Raw genomic sequence first — 14,006 nt, 5'->3', positions numbered from 1 at the left:
CTGACACAAGGTACTCTTAATTTCTTCTCATAGCCCATAACGCTGAACCAACAAAAAAAAAAAAGAAGAGCCAGAAGATGACCATAACCAATGGCCAAATGAACAAGGAGAACACAGTACACTTTGTGAGACCTAAGATCTTTTCAGACATTCAGGTCCACAAATTATGTGCTTTCTACATCCAATATGCCTTAGAAGAGGGAAGGAAAAAAAAAAAAAAGAGGTGGAAGAAAAAAATAGGAGAACCAGTTCTCCACATTGGCCATTTTACAGTTTGGTAGTCAGACCAAATTCAGTTTTGAGCCTCATAAGGCTTACAAAAATGCAAACAAACAGCAAGTCTGTCAATACAAAAGGTAGCCTATACTGGGAAAACAAAACAAATGCTTTGCTTTTTTGAAGGAAAATTGTAGACAAAGACCCACAGTCACAACAATATTGAGTTACCTTTTATAGCCATGACTAAGCCATCTAGGAAGGGAAGAGGTCTTCTGATTAGTCACTGAGTCCAACAGGTAGATCAAGTCACTCCCTTCAAGAAAGTTTTGTTCATGGCTCTTCAAGGTCGTACAGGTCTACTCACCTAACTGCACAGGAAGGCACAGTACTCAGAGCTAGGTTACAGATACCGAGAGAAAGAGGGACAGACGGATGAATGTGTAGCCATACAAATTTCACTGGACCCACAGCTGACTCTTAAAGGCTGCCTATGCACGTACGCTGAAACATGGTCTCCACCTCATGTTCCCATCCCACTCAACTACTGGTCAAGTAAAACGTGACTAGGTAGTTCTTTCAGAAGTCAGATACTGTTCACAGCAAAACTCCCCTGTTTAAAATCAACATTATCCTTAAAAAACAAGTATAGATAAATGCTCTAACCTCAGTAAGAAAAGTAAGCAAACTACAAGACAGAACATTTCAGCCCTCTAAAGCCAAGTTATTCATTACCGCTGGCATGTATAGGACTCCTATAAAAAAGGCTAAGCATTTAATGTCACAGAAGACACTTTTCTTCAACTAATATAACCTACACATTCACATTCTAACAGGACACCACGTAGGTACAACACTAATTCAAAATCCTTCTCCTTTTATGTACTGCGCATTTTTAGAATATATTTTTCTTTCTCAGGTTATCACTTAAAACTTCAACACTGTGGAAATACCTAAACTTATAACCAATTAATAAAGTACCTCAAAATATTCCTACTTTTAAATGTTAAACCAAAACTGATTATCGAGCTCAGCAGCAAAGTACTTGGGAAAAAGAACACAATGAAACACACAACCAGTCATTAACCGTTGTGCGCTTCTGCAGGTAGTTCATTAATTTACTTCATTTTAGTTTACTAATTTAGATCTGTTGAATGATAAATTTATCCAGCACTGCAAAGTGGGAACCAAAAAGAGCATTAAAGCTGGTGGGTTGTTTTTTCCTTCCACTGCATTAATAATTAAAATCTTGAAGGAAACTATAAACACGTGTAATTCATTCAATAACTAAAGATAATACCACCTTTCTTGAATAAACTTGATGACTCTGAAGTTGCCTTTTTTTTGTTATAATGATAATACTTACGATTTTTTAAAACGCTGTAGAAAAGAGAGGGGTTTGTATACCTTTAACCTAATTCCACTGTCCATTAAAATCCAGCTGGACATAATTATGAATAAAAAAACTTAAGAAATCAGATGGCATGATTCACCATTTTCACAATCAAAACACACAAGGAATTGTAACTAATCCATGGCAGGATATACAATGCCATCATCATGATCACAAATGATTAGAGATAGAAAGCATTCTCCAAGCTAATTATACTGAACAACATTTTTGGAGGGAAAAATACTGAAAAATAGAAACAGAAAAATATACTAAAACCGATTGCTTAAATGAGGCTACCCAAGCTTGCTGATTAAATAGATTATCTTTTCATTATCAGTTAAGTCATAAAAACAAAGGACTAGTAATAACTTTGTAAATCAGGAGTCCAATTCTCAACAAAATACATTTAGTCACTTAAAAACAGATTAAAAACTCTGTCTTAAAGCACCTGGGTGTTTTGCCTCCATAATTCCTACTTGAAAAATGTTCCAGGAAGATTTTTTTTTTCTCTGATGGTTTCATATCTTCCTACAGCTGTTCCACATACAGATTTTCCACATATACACTGCCAAACCAATCTATCCATTCATGTTCTAGCACTAACTTAAAGTTCTTCTTTCCCACCTCTCCATCACCTTCTCTGGTCACTTGGATTCAGAGGAGATTTTTTTCATTATTGTGTGGTTAAATTCCTAACCTACCACTCCTCTGACTCTACTCCATTTTCATTTTACCTTTCTTAAACTGCAGAGCACCAAATCCATGTGCAGAATCCTAGATGATGTCTCAGCAGGCCCATGTGCAGCAGGGTTGCTCACTTCTGCAAGACCTGACCTATGCACAAGTACTTTTGCAGTCACTTCACACTGGCAGTTTAAGAGAACCCACCATCACCCAACTCCACCCTCCAGCATTTTCAAATTGCATGTTCTCACTTGGGGGAAAAGATATTCCACTCAAGTACAACCTCACATACATAAACCGCCAACTTTTACTTTTAAGGCTCACTTTCAAAAATTATTATTTCAATTCTCAAGGTCTTTCAACTCTTGTTGCATAATCTCCCTGCGTGCTAATTAAACCTCTTAAAATTCATCAATTATTTCATCACTCTAATTTTAAAATTTGCCTAAGCAGATAAGATCTACTTCCTGTCTAGAAAATCAGTTCCTGCATCAGAACCACCAGGTTAGCATGACAACTCGGAAAGCTCATTTTACACTTTAACATTTCTCACTGCTTTCCACTATCTCACATTTCTTCTGAAGTTTCAGCACAGCTGAAGTTAGATCAACAGATCCCTACATTTTAGAACTGGACTTGAAAATGTTCACACTGAAAGCATCAGCATCATCTCTGCTCTACTAAGGTACCTAATCTCAAATGATGCCACCTCCTATTCAATAGGAGATTGCCTTAGAAAGTTGGAAGCAAGCAGGACCTTCTCAGTGGACTTATCTAGAATCCTGCATTGGAGATCACCGAATTGACTTTATTAATATCTACAATCTATATTTATCACAATCTTGGTAATTCCCAATTTTAAATCACCCTCTCTAACTTTTTTTTGTATCGTTCTACATTAAAAATCACTGTCCCTATTGAAGACGATAACTTAGACTTCATCCAGGTGAGCACAAAGCATTTAATAAGTACCTGTGCTATTTCCTCTGAGATTTTTGCTACTCTGAAAACACACATTCTAGCAAATCAATCTCGGATCATCCTTAATCTCCTTTTTCTTGACAAGTGGGGTTCCCCAGGGCTCAGTGCTGGGTCCAGCCCTGTTCAATGTCTTTATCAATGACCTGGATGAAGGCATTGAGTACACCCTTAGCAAGTTTGCGGACAACACTAAGCTGGGTGCAAGTGTTGATCTGCTGGAGGGTAGGGAGGCTCTGCAAAGGGATCTGAACAGGCTGGACCGCTGGGCTGAGTCCAATGGCATGAGGTTTAACAAGGCCAAATGCTGGGTCCTGCACTTGGAGCACAACAACCCTATGCAGTGCTACAGACTAGGAGAAGTCTGTCTAGAAAGCTGCCTGGAGGAGAGGGACCTGGGGGTGTTGGTTGACAGCCGACTGAACATGAGCCAGCAGTGTGCCCAGGTGGCCAAGAAGGCCAATGGCATCTTGGCTTGTATCAGAAACGGTGTGACCAGCAGGTCCAGGGAGGTTATTCTCCCTCTGTACTCGGCACTGGTGAGACCACTCCTCGCATACTGTGTTCAGTTCTGGGCCCCTCACCACAAGAAGGATGCTGAGGCTCTGGAACGAGTCCAGAGAAGAGCAACAAAGCTGGTGAGGGGGCTGGAGAGCAGGTCTTACGAGGAGCAGTGGAGAGAGCTGGGATTGTTTAGCCTGGAGAAGAGGAGGCTGAGGGGAGACCTCATTGCTCTCTACAACTACCTGAAAGGAGGTTGTAGAGAGGAGGGTGCTGGCCTCTTCTCCCAAGTGACAGGGGACAGGACAAGAAGGAATGGCCTCAAGCTCCGCCAGGGGAGGTTTAGGCTGGACATTAGGAAAAAATTTTTCACAGAAAGGGTCATTGGGCACTGGAACAGGCTGCCCAGGGAGGAGGTTGAGTCACCTTCCCTGGAGGTGTTTAAGGCACGGGTGGATGAGGTGCTAAGGGGAATGGTTTAGTGTTTCATAGGAATGGTTGGACTCGATGATCCAGGGGGTCTCTTCCAACCTGGTTATTCTATGGTTATGGCTGCAACCACTTTTTCTGCATGTTTCTACTGCCTGTCTTAAAGCATATGAAGTCTAAGTCTGTACGGGTGTTAACAATTCGCAGCTAAGATTCACTTTTTGATTGATAATGTGACGTTTTTCTCAGTTCTTCCTGCTTTTTTGCATGTTTATTCCTAGCTGCCTTTTTAAGTATTCACGCAATCAGAATTACATCCTTGTGTGGTTTTTTTGAGGTCTGAAAGATTCCAAGAGCGTTAACATTTTTCATTAAAACAGATTCCCTGTCTATTCAAGTCAGAGCAACCCTGTTTAGCTGAATTTTCAAATGATTTCCTCCTGAAATCTGAAACTTTACTGCAGATTTATTAATTTTAGAACACACCTCTACATAGGAGTTTTTGTTTTCCTGAATATGCAAGCAAATTTGCATAATTAAAAAGGCCTAGCTGTAGAAAATATCTAACATTTGCGGTATACACAGAGATAGCACATCTATTTCTTCTGCTCTTCCCAGATTTTGAGTTGTCAGATGTGGCAATTCCTATCTTAAACGCAGCTAAACTGATTTTCTACTAAAATTCTTGCAACCAAAATATCTTCCTGCATCCTGTGACTTTGTATTAAAGATTACACACATCATTAAATAAAATCATGAGACTCCAATAACCTTAATAGGTTAGTTTCTTATTTGGAAGGTAGAAGCATACAACTGTTTCACAGAACTAGTATTTTAAACAATACACAGACTACACACTTCAATCAATACACAACTTGGTTTGAATGTATGAGTCTCCATTTCCCTAACAAAGCCCAAAAGTTATTTGGATCTTCAGTGTGGACTTCCTAAGTTGAACGTGGGCCTGTGATCATTTCCTTGTATGGATGTTTCTCAAATACACGTTACTTCTGAACATGCATGAGTTAATCACATTTCTGCCCATGAGAAATTTTTCTCTACCAGATTAGGACTTCTTGTTCTTGAAAAGAACATCAAGTATTTAAAATGTACTATATTGCTTCTTTTTGGGGCAAAACACTGCAAAAACAATTATTCAGGATGAGCTACTAGGTATAACAAAGGAGCCACTGAAAGTAAAATGTCGAAGAAATTAAGAGCATGACAGAAAGGATATGTAAGGATATCACAATATCAATGCCACAATTAAGCAAACACAGCTATCAGTTAAGAATGAAAATTTGAAGACCTTAACTGAAACTCCTATGAAGACAGCTTCCCAACTACTGTGTAAACCTAATCCTGATTCTGCATTCTTCAGCAGTTAGCTGATATTTCTAGAGGCACACTGCTCAAAGTCTGTTCCAGGACACTCAGCATAAATCTGGGTTTAATTTTTAGTGGGTAAGTCAACTCTCCATTACTTCGAAAAATGGAAAGTTAAGATATCATAAATAACAAAGATTTTGAATTATACACGACATACTGGATAAGGAGGTATAACACCTAACTGCACAGTCAACACAGCAAAGCCACCTGGCTTTTGCAATATCCTTGTCAGCACTCCAGACTCCAGTAAGACTGATTAGCTGACACAAGGCCCTGACTTTAAGCTGACTCTGCATGAGAACCGCATTCACCAAACCCTTCCAGGTCACAGACTGCACCATACTGATACCTGCTGTAACTATCAGTATCTTCTAGTCCTACTGGCATACTGAGCTCTGCTGTGACATACAGAAAGAGTGCTAGTGAGACAGTGTTAAATATCTAGGTGACCCACAGGTCTTGTGGAGCCACTCACTGGCTCCTCCATGCTGTCTATCTCAGTGGCCTTTGTTATGGGAACACAGCACAAAATTGTCAGTTTATCCAGCAACACTTCTGATCATCTAATGAGAGCAACTGTACTGTTACCCCTGGAAGGCAAATGTTCACAAGCTTGGGCACTTCTCTCTCCTCTTAAGTAATCAGCTCCCATATAGTCAATGGCTGACTGCAGGCCACACTTTCAAGAAGTAGGCTTTGTATTTATTGGCTGATTTCTAAGGACTACCATTAACAGAATTAGCCAGTAACCGAGTAATGAATAACCAGAATTTATTTTCTGGCAAGAACTCATATTATTTCCAAATATATTGCCTCCAAAACAGCAATATGTGAAATGGAAAGCTAATTAAAAGATCTACTACAAAAAAAAAAAAAGGAAAACTTCTCCTCAAAACCATCTTCCATTGACCCAGTAAGAACTGGTTAGGTTAATCCCATTAACAAATTGTGCAGAAAACATTCGTGGCTTGAGTGAGTGAAGATACCCACACCTTCTGGGTGGTTTTTTTTATTTGGTTGGTTTTTCCTAGGGTTTGTTTGTTTTGGTTTGGGGTTTTTTGGGGTTTTTTTTTGTTTTGTTTTTTTTTTTTACACACACCACACCCTAACTAACCTGGTTTTAACAGGTTAAAGTCAATACTTTACTAGGATACAGCAGCAGGAGCTAATAAGAAGTAATGCAGGTACCAAAGGAGCAGGGCAAGCGCAGAAAAGAACAGGACTGGAGCAGAGGAAGCATTACAATGCCAGAGACAGTAGGCAAAGTGCACTCCCCAGCATTGCCCCACTGGGTTCCCCTTCCCAAGATATACTCCCAATAGCTATGTGCCCTCCTCTGTCTTACTGACAGCAGAAGGCAATAGTCTGAGCAGAGTCACCACCAGACAGTCCAAGGGACTATGTACGAAGAGCACTGGCCCAAGCCCATTCATACACAACTGCGAAAGGATGAAAGGATCCCGGGAGAACATGTATTTCAGTTTCAATCACGGGTGAGCATTTCCATGGATGAGATCCCAGATCTGGAGAAATAAAAGAGTTGAATATTGGCTCATTCTTCAAAAGGATTGATATTACACTGTATCATGATACTTTGTGCAGTACCCATACCGCAGTAGTCTCAAACTGTGATCCCTTTTAGTACCCATCAGATATGTTCAAGCTTTAGTAATAATATATATTAGTGGTGGGGAACTTGAAAGCCAAATCAGGAGTGGAAAAATTAAAGCCTAACTGCAGAAGAATCCAATTTTAGGGAAGAAGTAAACACACAGACAAAACATATAAATTGGAGTATTAAGTAAACGCCCATTTTCCTTCACTCTAATCTCTCATTCTTTGTTCTGCAATTGCCCACACCTTAAAAATAGTGACATGAAGGAAGAGTGGATAATCTCAAGCTAACAAGTTGCTGTGGACGTATCCACAGCACATAAATACTATTTTACTTGCCCAAAAATGCCTTAAGCCATTGTTTAGGCACTACAGCTTTACATGGGAGGTGGGAATGAGAGAGAGAACTCAAGCATTTAAATACTAACATAAAAATGAAGATAATTAACACAGTTAACTATCTCAAGTCTTGAGCAAAATTTTCCACTTAAGTATCTTCACTACAAGGTCCTTTTTTTATTAATACTAGATAGTTTTTGAAAACACTAGTCACATTTAAACCCTAGTACATTAACAACTTCATTTGAACATAACTAAATCCACAGAGAACTAACTATTGTGCGAAGTGTTGGCAATGTTTTTCCTCTACTGAAGATACTGCCAACTGATTTAAACAGAAACTTTGATTGTTCACTGTGGAAGAAAACCTATTACCTTCTTCAGATGGTGGTAATTACTCAGCTGATTACGTCCATAAAAAAAAAGTATTTCAAATATTCACTAAAACATTAAGGAGCATACGCTTTATTTCCAATAGAGTTTGCATTGTTAGAACTATTGCTTCCAAGTCCAGGTTGAACTGAGACTTGAGCATTACTGCATTGCTTTTGTTTTTCCAAATGATGGTATCTAGAGTAACAGCATAAGCCCCATTTCGAAAAATAACTAGTTTTCCCACTGTGCGTTTTAGCAACAAAACAAATCTCAACAACTTATTATGTGTCAGTCTATATTTGGGAAACACTGACCTTTTCATAAGATTCTGCAATACATTCACTTGATATACACTCCCTACATATTAAGAATCTCCATTCACCCCACCACTTATGGTAAAGAAAAGAACAAGTAACAGGAACCAAATTTCAGTATTAGCCACTGTTTTACTATGTGTGGATGATGGCAAGTAACTGCAGTTTGGCCATATGCAACATGCTAATACTTGCTTACATCCAAAGAACGAGAATTAAATCTCAGGTAGTGATTTAAAAATAGATAAAGTGCATGCATACATGTTATGTTTTCCATGGGGAAGGAGGCACTTTCTTAATAGCTAATGCCTACAATATCACTCAAGTTCAATGGAGGAAAATACCTTTCTGTTTTTCCTGAAGTTGTTTTAACACCTGAAATAAGACAAATTTAGCTTATGAAATATTAAGGACACCTAATACACTAGTCTTGTTTAGCGTTGTAATGTTAAAACATGTAACTAAAAAGACCTTGCATTCAGGACAACTGGTTCTGATTTAGCCAGTGTCTTCATTTCACCAGATTATATTCCAATGAAAGCTATTTTGAGAAAAGAGAAGGACAAAGCTGAAGTAAAACTGTTTTGACTATACAATTATGGAAATACTGCTATTATTCAGGCATCAGGAAATAGGAAGCGTCACAAAAATTACTTCCTTACCTACATTTGTTAGAAATAAAGGAAATATCTTCTTGATCTCTGGTATAAATGCTCATGATGCCAAAATGTTGCATGGCTTGAATCCAAGGTATTAAAACAGTTCTGCCTTTTGAAGCCTGAATTTGTTTTTTTTTTAACAGTGATATCCTTTACAAGTCTAGGGATCAGCAATACTGTCTTTCTTCACTCTTTCACTACACTAGTCTTTTATCTACCAGCATAACAACAGATACACATACTGATTATTTAGAACTAGGTTATGCAGTTGTTTTGTAGCTTCTTAAAACCCTTTCTCTTACTGATGTTGATGATGCTTCAGGAGTTATTTTGGGAAGTATAAGATACTGGGAATCCTTACAGCCAAACTGATTAAGTTTTTTATATGTCCTTAAAAATAACCTTTGCCTCCAAAATTTGATACAGAAAAAAGTTTATGGGATAAACTAGGTAAGTGAAAGTTAGAAAAATATGAAACATTAATATTAGATTTTACTCTAGTGGTCCTGTAAACATCTGATAAAAGCACTATTGAGCTTGAATCATAGAGAAGTCATTTACACCCTCCTTGTATACAAAACATCACATACTATGTGAAAAAAACAGACTAAACAGTAAACCCCCCTCATATTTATACAGACTACTTTACATAATAACAGAAAGTACTGATTCTATCCAGGTAAGGCAAGAAAGAAAACAATTTGCTTTTTTTCCCTGTAGAATGCAAGTGTTCACAAGCAAGCAATACATTTTGTTTGACCAGTTCAAAGGATTTTCTTGCTTTATTATTGAAATGTCCTTTGCCATAAACCATGCTGCTTCACATCCCGTTGACGTTAGTTATGTGATCAGGGATGTACCAGATACGCTCAAGAATGTAGAAAAGAAAACTGGGTGTTTCATTCAGTCAGACCCTTTTTACACTGTCAACTCTCCAAAACATGAAAACTGGCTATAAAAACATATCCATTGGTAAGGAAAAAACATGTTAAAGAAAAGAGGAAAGCAGCAGACTCGCACATTGCAGGCTTTTATCCTACAAGATCCAAAGATTTTTCCCCTCTTTTCTTCCTTTTTTTTAGCACCTTCAAATTAGTTCATAGCATTCATGATTCCTCATCCATTCAGTATCAATACTAAGCAAATACAAATACTGGCATGGATGGTTTACAAAGAACTACAAATCCCCAAATCTGCTTAAAGAAAACATCATCAAATTCTTAGTTTCAGTTCTAAACACAGAGGGGTTTGCAACAGAGCAAAAAACATTTACAGCATCCTAGGAAGAAGAGTGAAAAAAGATGATAGGAGAAGAAACAGAAGATGCAGCTTGCTTCCATTCATGTAGTAGTGATGTCAACGCCTGCAATGGTAGTTGCTATGACCTGTAGAAGCTCAAAGCTGGAGTGTTTTAACACAAATCTCCTTTATAAAAAGAACCTCTGGCAAATCACTAAAATATCCACAACAAAATGCCTTAGTGGGGCTGCCAGTTCAAGGAATCTATACTGGAAAGGCTGAAAGGAGGTGGGGAAGGGGCAGGTGTCGCAAGAAGAGGAAAACATCTATCCATAAGAATCACAAGCAGTCTCCAGCAGGAGCATATTTGTGAAACAACCTAAATCAGACTGCAGAGTCAGAGACAAACAGATCTCCTGTGCCGGTGAGAAAAACAACAGGATTATACTGGAGCCTAAGCTCACATTTTACAGCAGTGGGAAATGGTTTTCAAAAACTGACAAAATACTTAACCAAGTTGCTTCCCCAAGACTTGCATACTGATAAGAACTATAAATAGCTGGAGGAGCACGCTGTTTAACAAGCCGCAGCAAGACAGTCCACATTTGAAAACAGAACATTTTTTTCTTCCAAGTCCTCCATTACTACTGCAGCAGTCCTCTGGTTCAGCAATCAATTTTCTATACACTACTATGACCATACAGACTACAAACACAATTTTTGGTATCCATAGATCATATACTAAAATGCTGTAAACAAGCAGGGAAACAAAGACCAAATCCTGACCCATAGTACGCAGCTATGCTCCAGATTGTGTAAAAACAGTTTTAGGGTTTGGTTTGGTTTTTGTTTTTTTTCCTTTAGAGGGGCTAGGGGGGGAAGATGGGCAAGGGGTAACCTTTTTTCATTTGCAAGACCGAAGAAACAGAGTATCTTATTACCCTGCCTGCTAGAAAATGGTGCCTGTATTTCAGTAAAATAAAGCTGTTGACGTTGTGCAATTGTGGTCATTATTAGGGCGATCACGTTGTTTTCATTCATTCATTCACGATTTGCTAAAGAATGTCAGCTTCTGCAGCAGCAGTTGGCTTGACCTGGAGGAGGGGGAACAAATTCCTTGCAGTGCATGCAGATTACAGGGTACATTTCTTGACGGACCATTTATGATTTTATACATTGCACTCATTAAACTGAATCAAGCAGTGTAAGCCACTAACACGGTTCACTGTGAAGCAAGCTCAAACAAGTTTAATGATGGAAAAGTCATTCACTACTAATTTACAGACTGATTTATTAAGGCTAAAATAGCCCACAGATGAAGAAGAATGAAACCACTTTCTAAAATTAAAATCTCCCCTCCAACAAAAAATTCACACGTAACAATGAAACGCTTCACAGCCTTGCAGTATTTTTCCTTACTTGCTGGTAAATACCCACATTCCTCCCTCTTCTCTACACCTTAAGCGTAGACCTTTATACACTGCACCACTACAATGTTTTCCACCAGGTTCCCATAATTAAATAATTTACAGTATTCATCAGCAGCACCATCACTATGAATAAGTACAGATTTTTTTTGTTTGTTTTGCTGAGTTTCCCATTAACATTCTCCAAAGGTTAAAGAAGGAAAAAATGAAATCTACATTTAGTATTTCAGAAAGTAGAAAAAATAAGATCTTGAAAATTTTTCAGTAGAGCGTGAATGAAGAAAAAGCACAGAAGCTCAATTCCGTTTTGAAACATGCAAAAACTTCTGCATAAACAGATGATCTTTCCGAGAAGTTAGTTATGAAGCATCTCTGTTCAGACTGTAATATAACCAACTTGGTCATCTGCATATGCATGAATATTCTACAGGGTAAGTTAACCCCATGCATAACTGGCAGTGACATTTTCCTTATTTGTAAAACACTGCCCACGTCTTCGGACTGTTCCGATGACATAGATTTGCCAAAGTTACAAATACTACACATAGTAAGGTCTTACTACACATGAAAACTGAAAGGGTGGGGGGCAGGGGGTAGGTAACAGATTCCACTGCTACAAAGCACACTTACAACCAAGACAGACCACGGTTGGACACCGAAATGGAACACAGTAAGACTCGGGCAAAGGACAAACCAAGCGAGGGGAACTGAACTACATAAAACGCTCTCAGAAAGAGATGATGCGCGATATGTGATAGCTACAGCAGGATAACATAAAAAGTGCATTTAGTCCGATTCATTCGGCTGCTGAAATGATGGGGGAAAGGAGAGGGGTGGGGGGGAGGTAAGATGGCCACTGCTACTTTAACACATTCAATAATTTAACAGACAACCTGACGCAAGTTAAGTTAGACTTACTGGGAATCAATTTTGCATATTAAACTACACAGGCCTATTGAGGCTACGGTGGGGTTTGGGTGTTTTTTGTTTTCTTTACAGCCTCAAGGATTTAGTATTAAATACCGCAAAAAGACAAACGGCGTTATTTGTTTCCAAGTCTCTTGAGAAGCGAATCAGCTTTCCGTTTGGGGGGTCTACGTATGAAAACATGCGGTATTTTAACCCGTTATAAAAACCCAAGTCTTAAAGACGCCAAGGGTAAAGTTAAGAGCGTTCGAGGCTCGGTTTTAACATATTTAAAAGCCGGGCTGCGACACCGCAGCCGGACTTCTGCCCCATTACCAGCCCGTACTAGCACTCGCACCTGTGGCCGGGGGAGCGGGCAGGCTCTGGGTTCGCCCCGGCGCGGCAGCAGCCCCGCTCCCCGCGGAGGGGCCGGGACGGGGACCCGCCGGGGAGGCGCTTCCTCCGAGCCCGCCGCGGGGGTAGGACCGGGCTGTTGGCTTTTTTCCCCCAAGCGGGATCGCCTCGCCTCGCCCGAGGAGGACACCGAAGGGCTAGCTCCCGGGACCAGGCGCTTCGCCGGCAGGGCAGACCCCCCGCCCGCCCGAGGCGCCGGGGGCAGAGCGACCCCGTCTCGACTTCGCATCAGTGCTTTACCTCTGTACCCCGGGGAGCCGGGGCTCCGTCTCTCGGGCGAGCCGCTCCTCCTGCTGCCGCCGCCGCTCTCTGGCGAGCGCCGCTGCCTGCCCTTCGCCCTGCCCGGCTCCGCCAGCGGCGGCGTCGCGCAGGGGGGCGGGGGGCTGCCTCCGCCGCGACCCCCGCCCGGCCCCGTGTTGCTGCCCACCGAGGCGGAGGGCGACCGGGTCGGGCTGCGCTGACTGCCCCGCAGCAGCTGGTACGGGACGGTCGCTCGGATGGGCTGGAGCAGCCGGCTGGTCCCCGCCGCGCCGCCCCCGTTCCCGGCGGCGCCGGCCGTGGGGGACCCGGCGGCGCCACGCCTCATCCTCTGCGGCGGCGGGTGGGACGGAGCGGTCTGCGAGGAGCTGGACGAGGACATGGCGGGGGCCGTCGGGTCACGCTTTCCGGCGGCCGCCGGCACCCTGCACGCACCGGGCGGAGGAAGGGGAGGAAAAAGGAGAAGGGGTGGCGGGGCGGGACGAACGCTTCGCGGCCCGAGAGAGGCTCCTCGCCGCCCGCGCGGCGGCCCCCGGCCCTTCCTATCGGCGGCGGCAGCTGCTCCCGCGCCAGGCTCCGGCCATCGCCCCGCCCGTCCCAGCGTCGCGGGCACCGGGGGCGGCGCCGCCGCTCACATCGTGCGGCGCCGCCGGAGCGGGAGGCGACGAGAGCGTTAGGGAGCGCGACGGGGAAGGGATGAGGCGCCCGCGGCCAGCTCCTGCTCCTGCCCCCGCCGGGAGCCGGTGCCACCACCATCCGCTCCACGCACCGCCCCGCCGCCGAATGGCAGCGCGCGGCCCCACCGCCCGGCCGGGACGGGCGGGGGGGCGGGCGCGCGAGCCCATTGGGCGCCGCTGCCGCGCCAGCTCGT

The 14,006-nt window shown here is 42.1% G+C and overlaps 1 protein-coding gene across 4 annotated transcripts in view; it reads right to left on the bottom strand.

Annotated features, from left to right (window-relative positions):
• Positions 1-13,716, bottom strand: part of GLCCI1 (glucocorticoid induced 1) — a 56,801-nt gene extending 43,085 nt beyond the window's left edge. For 2 of the 4 annotated variants that reach the window (XM_069859686.1, XM_069859687.1), the window contains exon 1: positions 13,118-13,614. In XM_069859686.1, the coding sequence (XP_069715787.1) occupies positions 13,118-13,517 (400 nt within the window). In that variant the 5' untranslated portion in view covers positions 13,518-13,614. Of the gene's footprint in view, positions 1-13,117 lie in introns of all 4 variants that reach the window. The other 2 variants (XM_069859685.1, XM_069859684.1) reach the window with 2 other exon arrangements.
• Between the last annotated feature and the right edge of the window lie 290 nt (positions 13,717-14,006).

This window comes from Phaenicophaeus curvirostris, chromosome 6 (genome assembly GCF_032191515.1).
Source record: "Phaenicophaeus curvirostris isolate KB17595 chromosome 6, BPBGC_Pcur_1.0, whole genome shotgun sequence".
In the NCBI taxonomy this organism is placed as follows: domain Eukaryota; kingdom Metazoa; phylum Chordata; class Aves; order Cuculiformes; family Cuculidae; genus Phaenicophaeus; species Phaenicophaeus curvirostris.
This window is presented reverse-complemented; position numbering and strand designations above follow the sequence as displayed.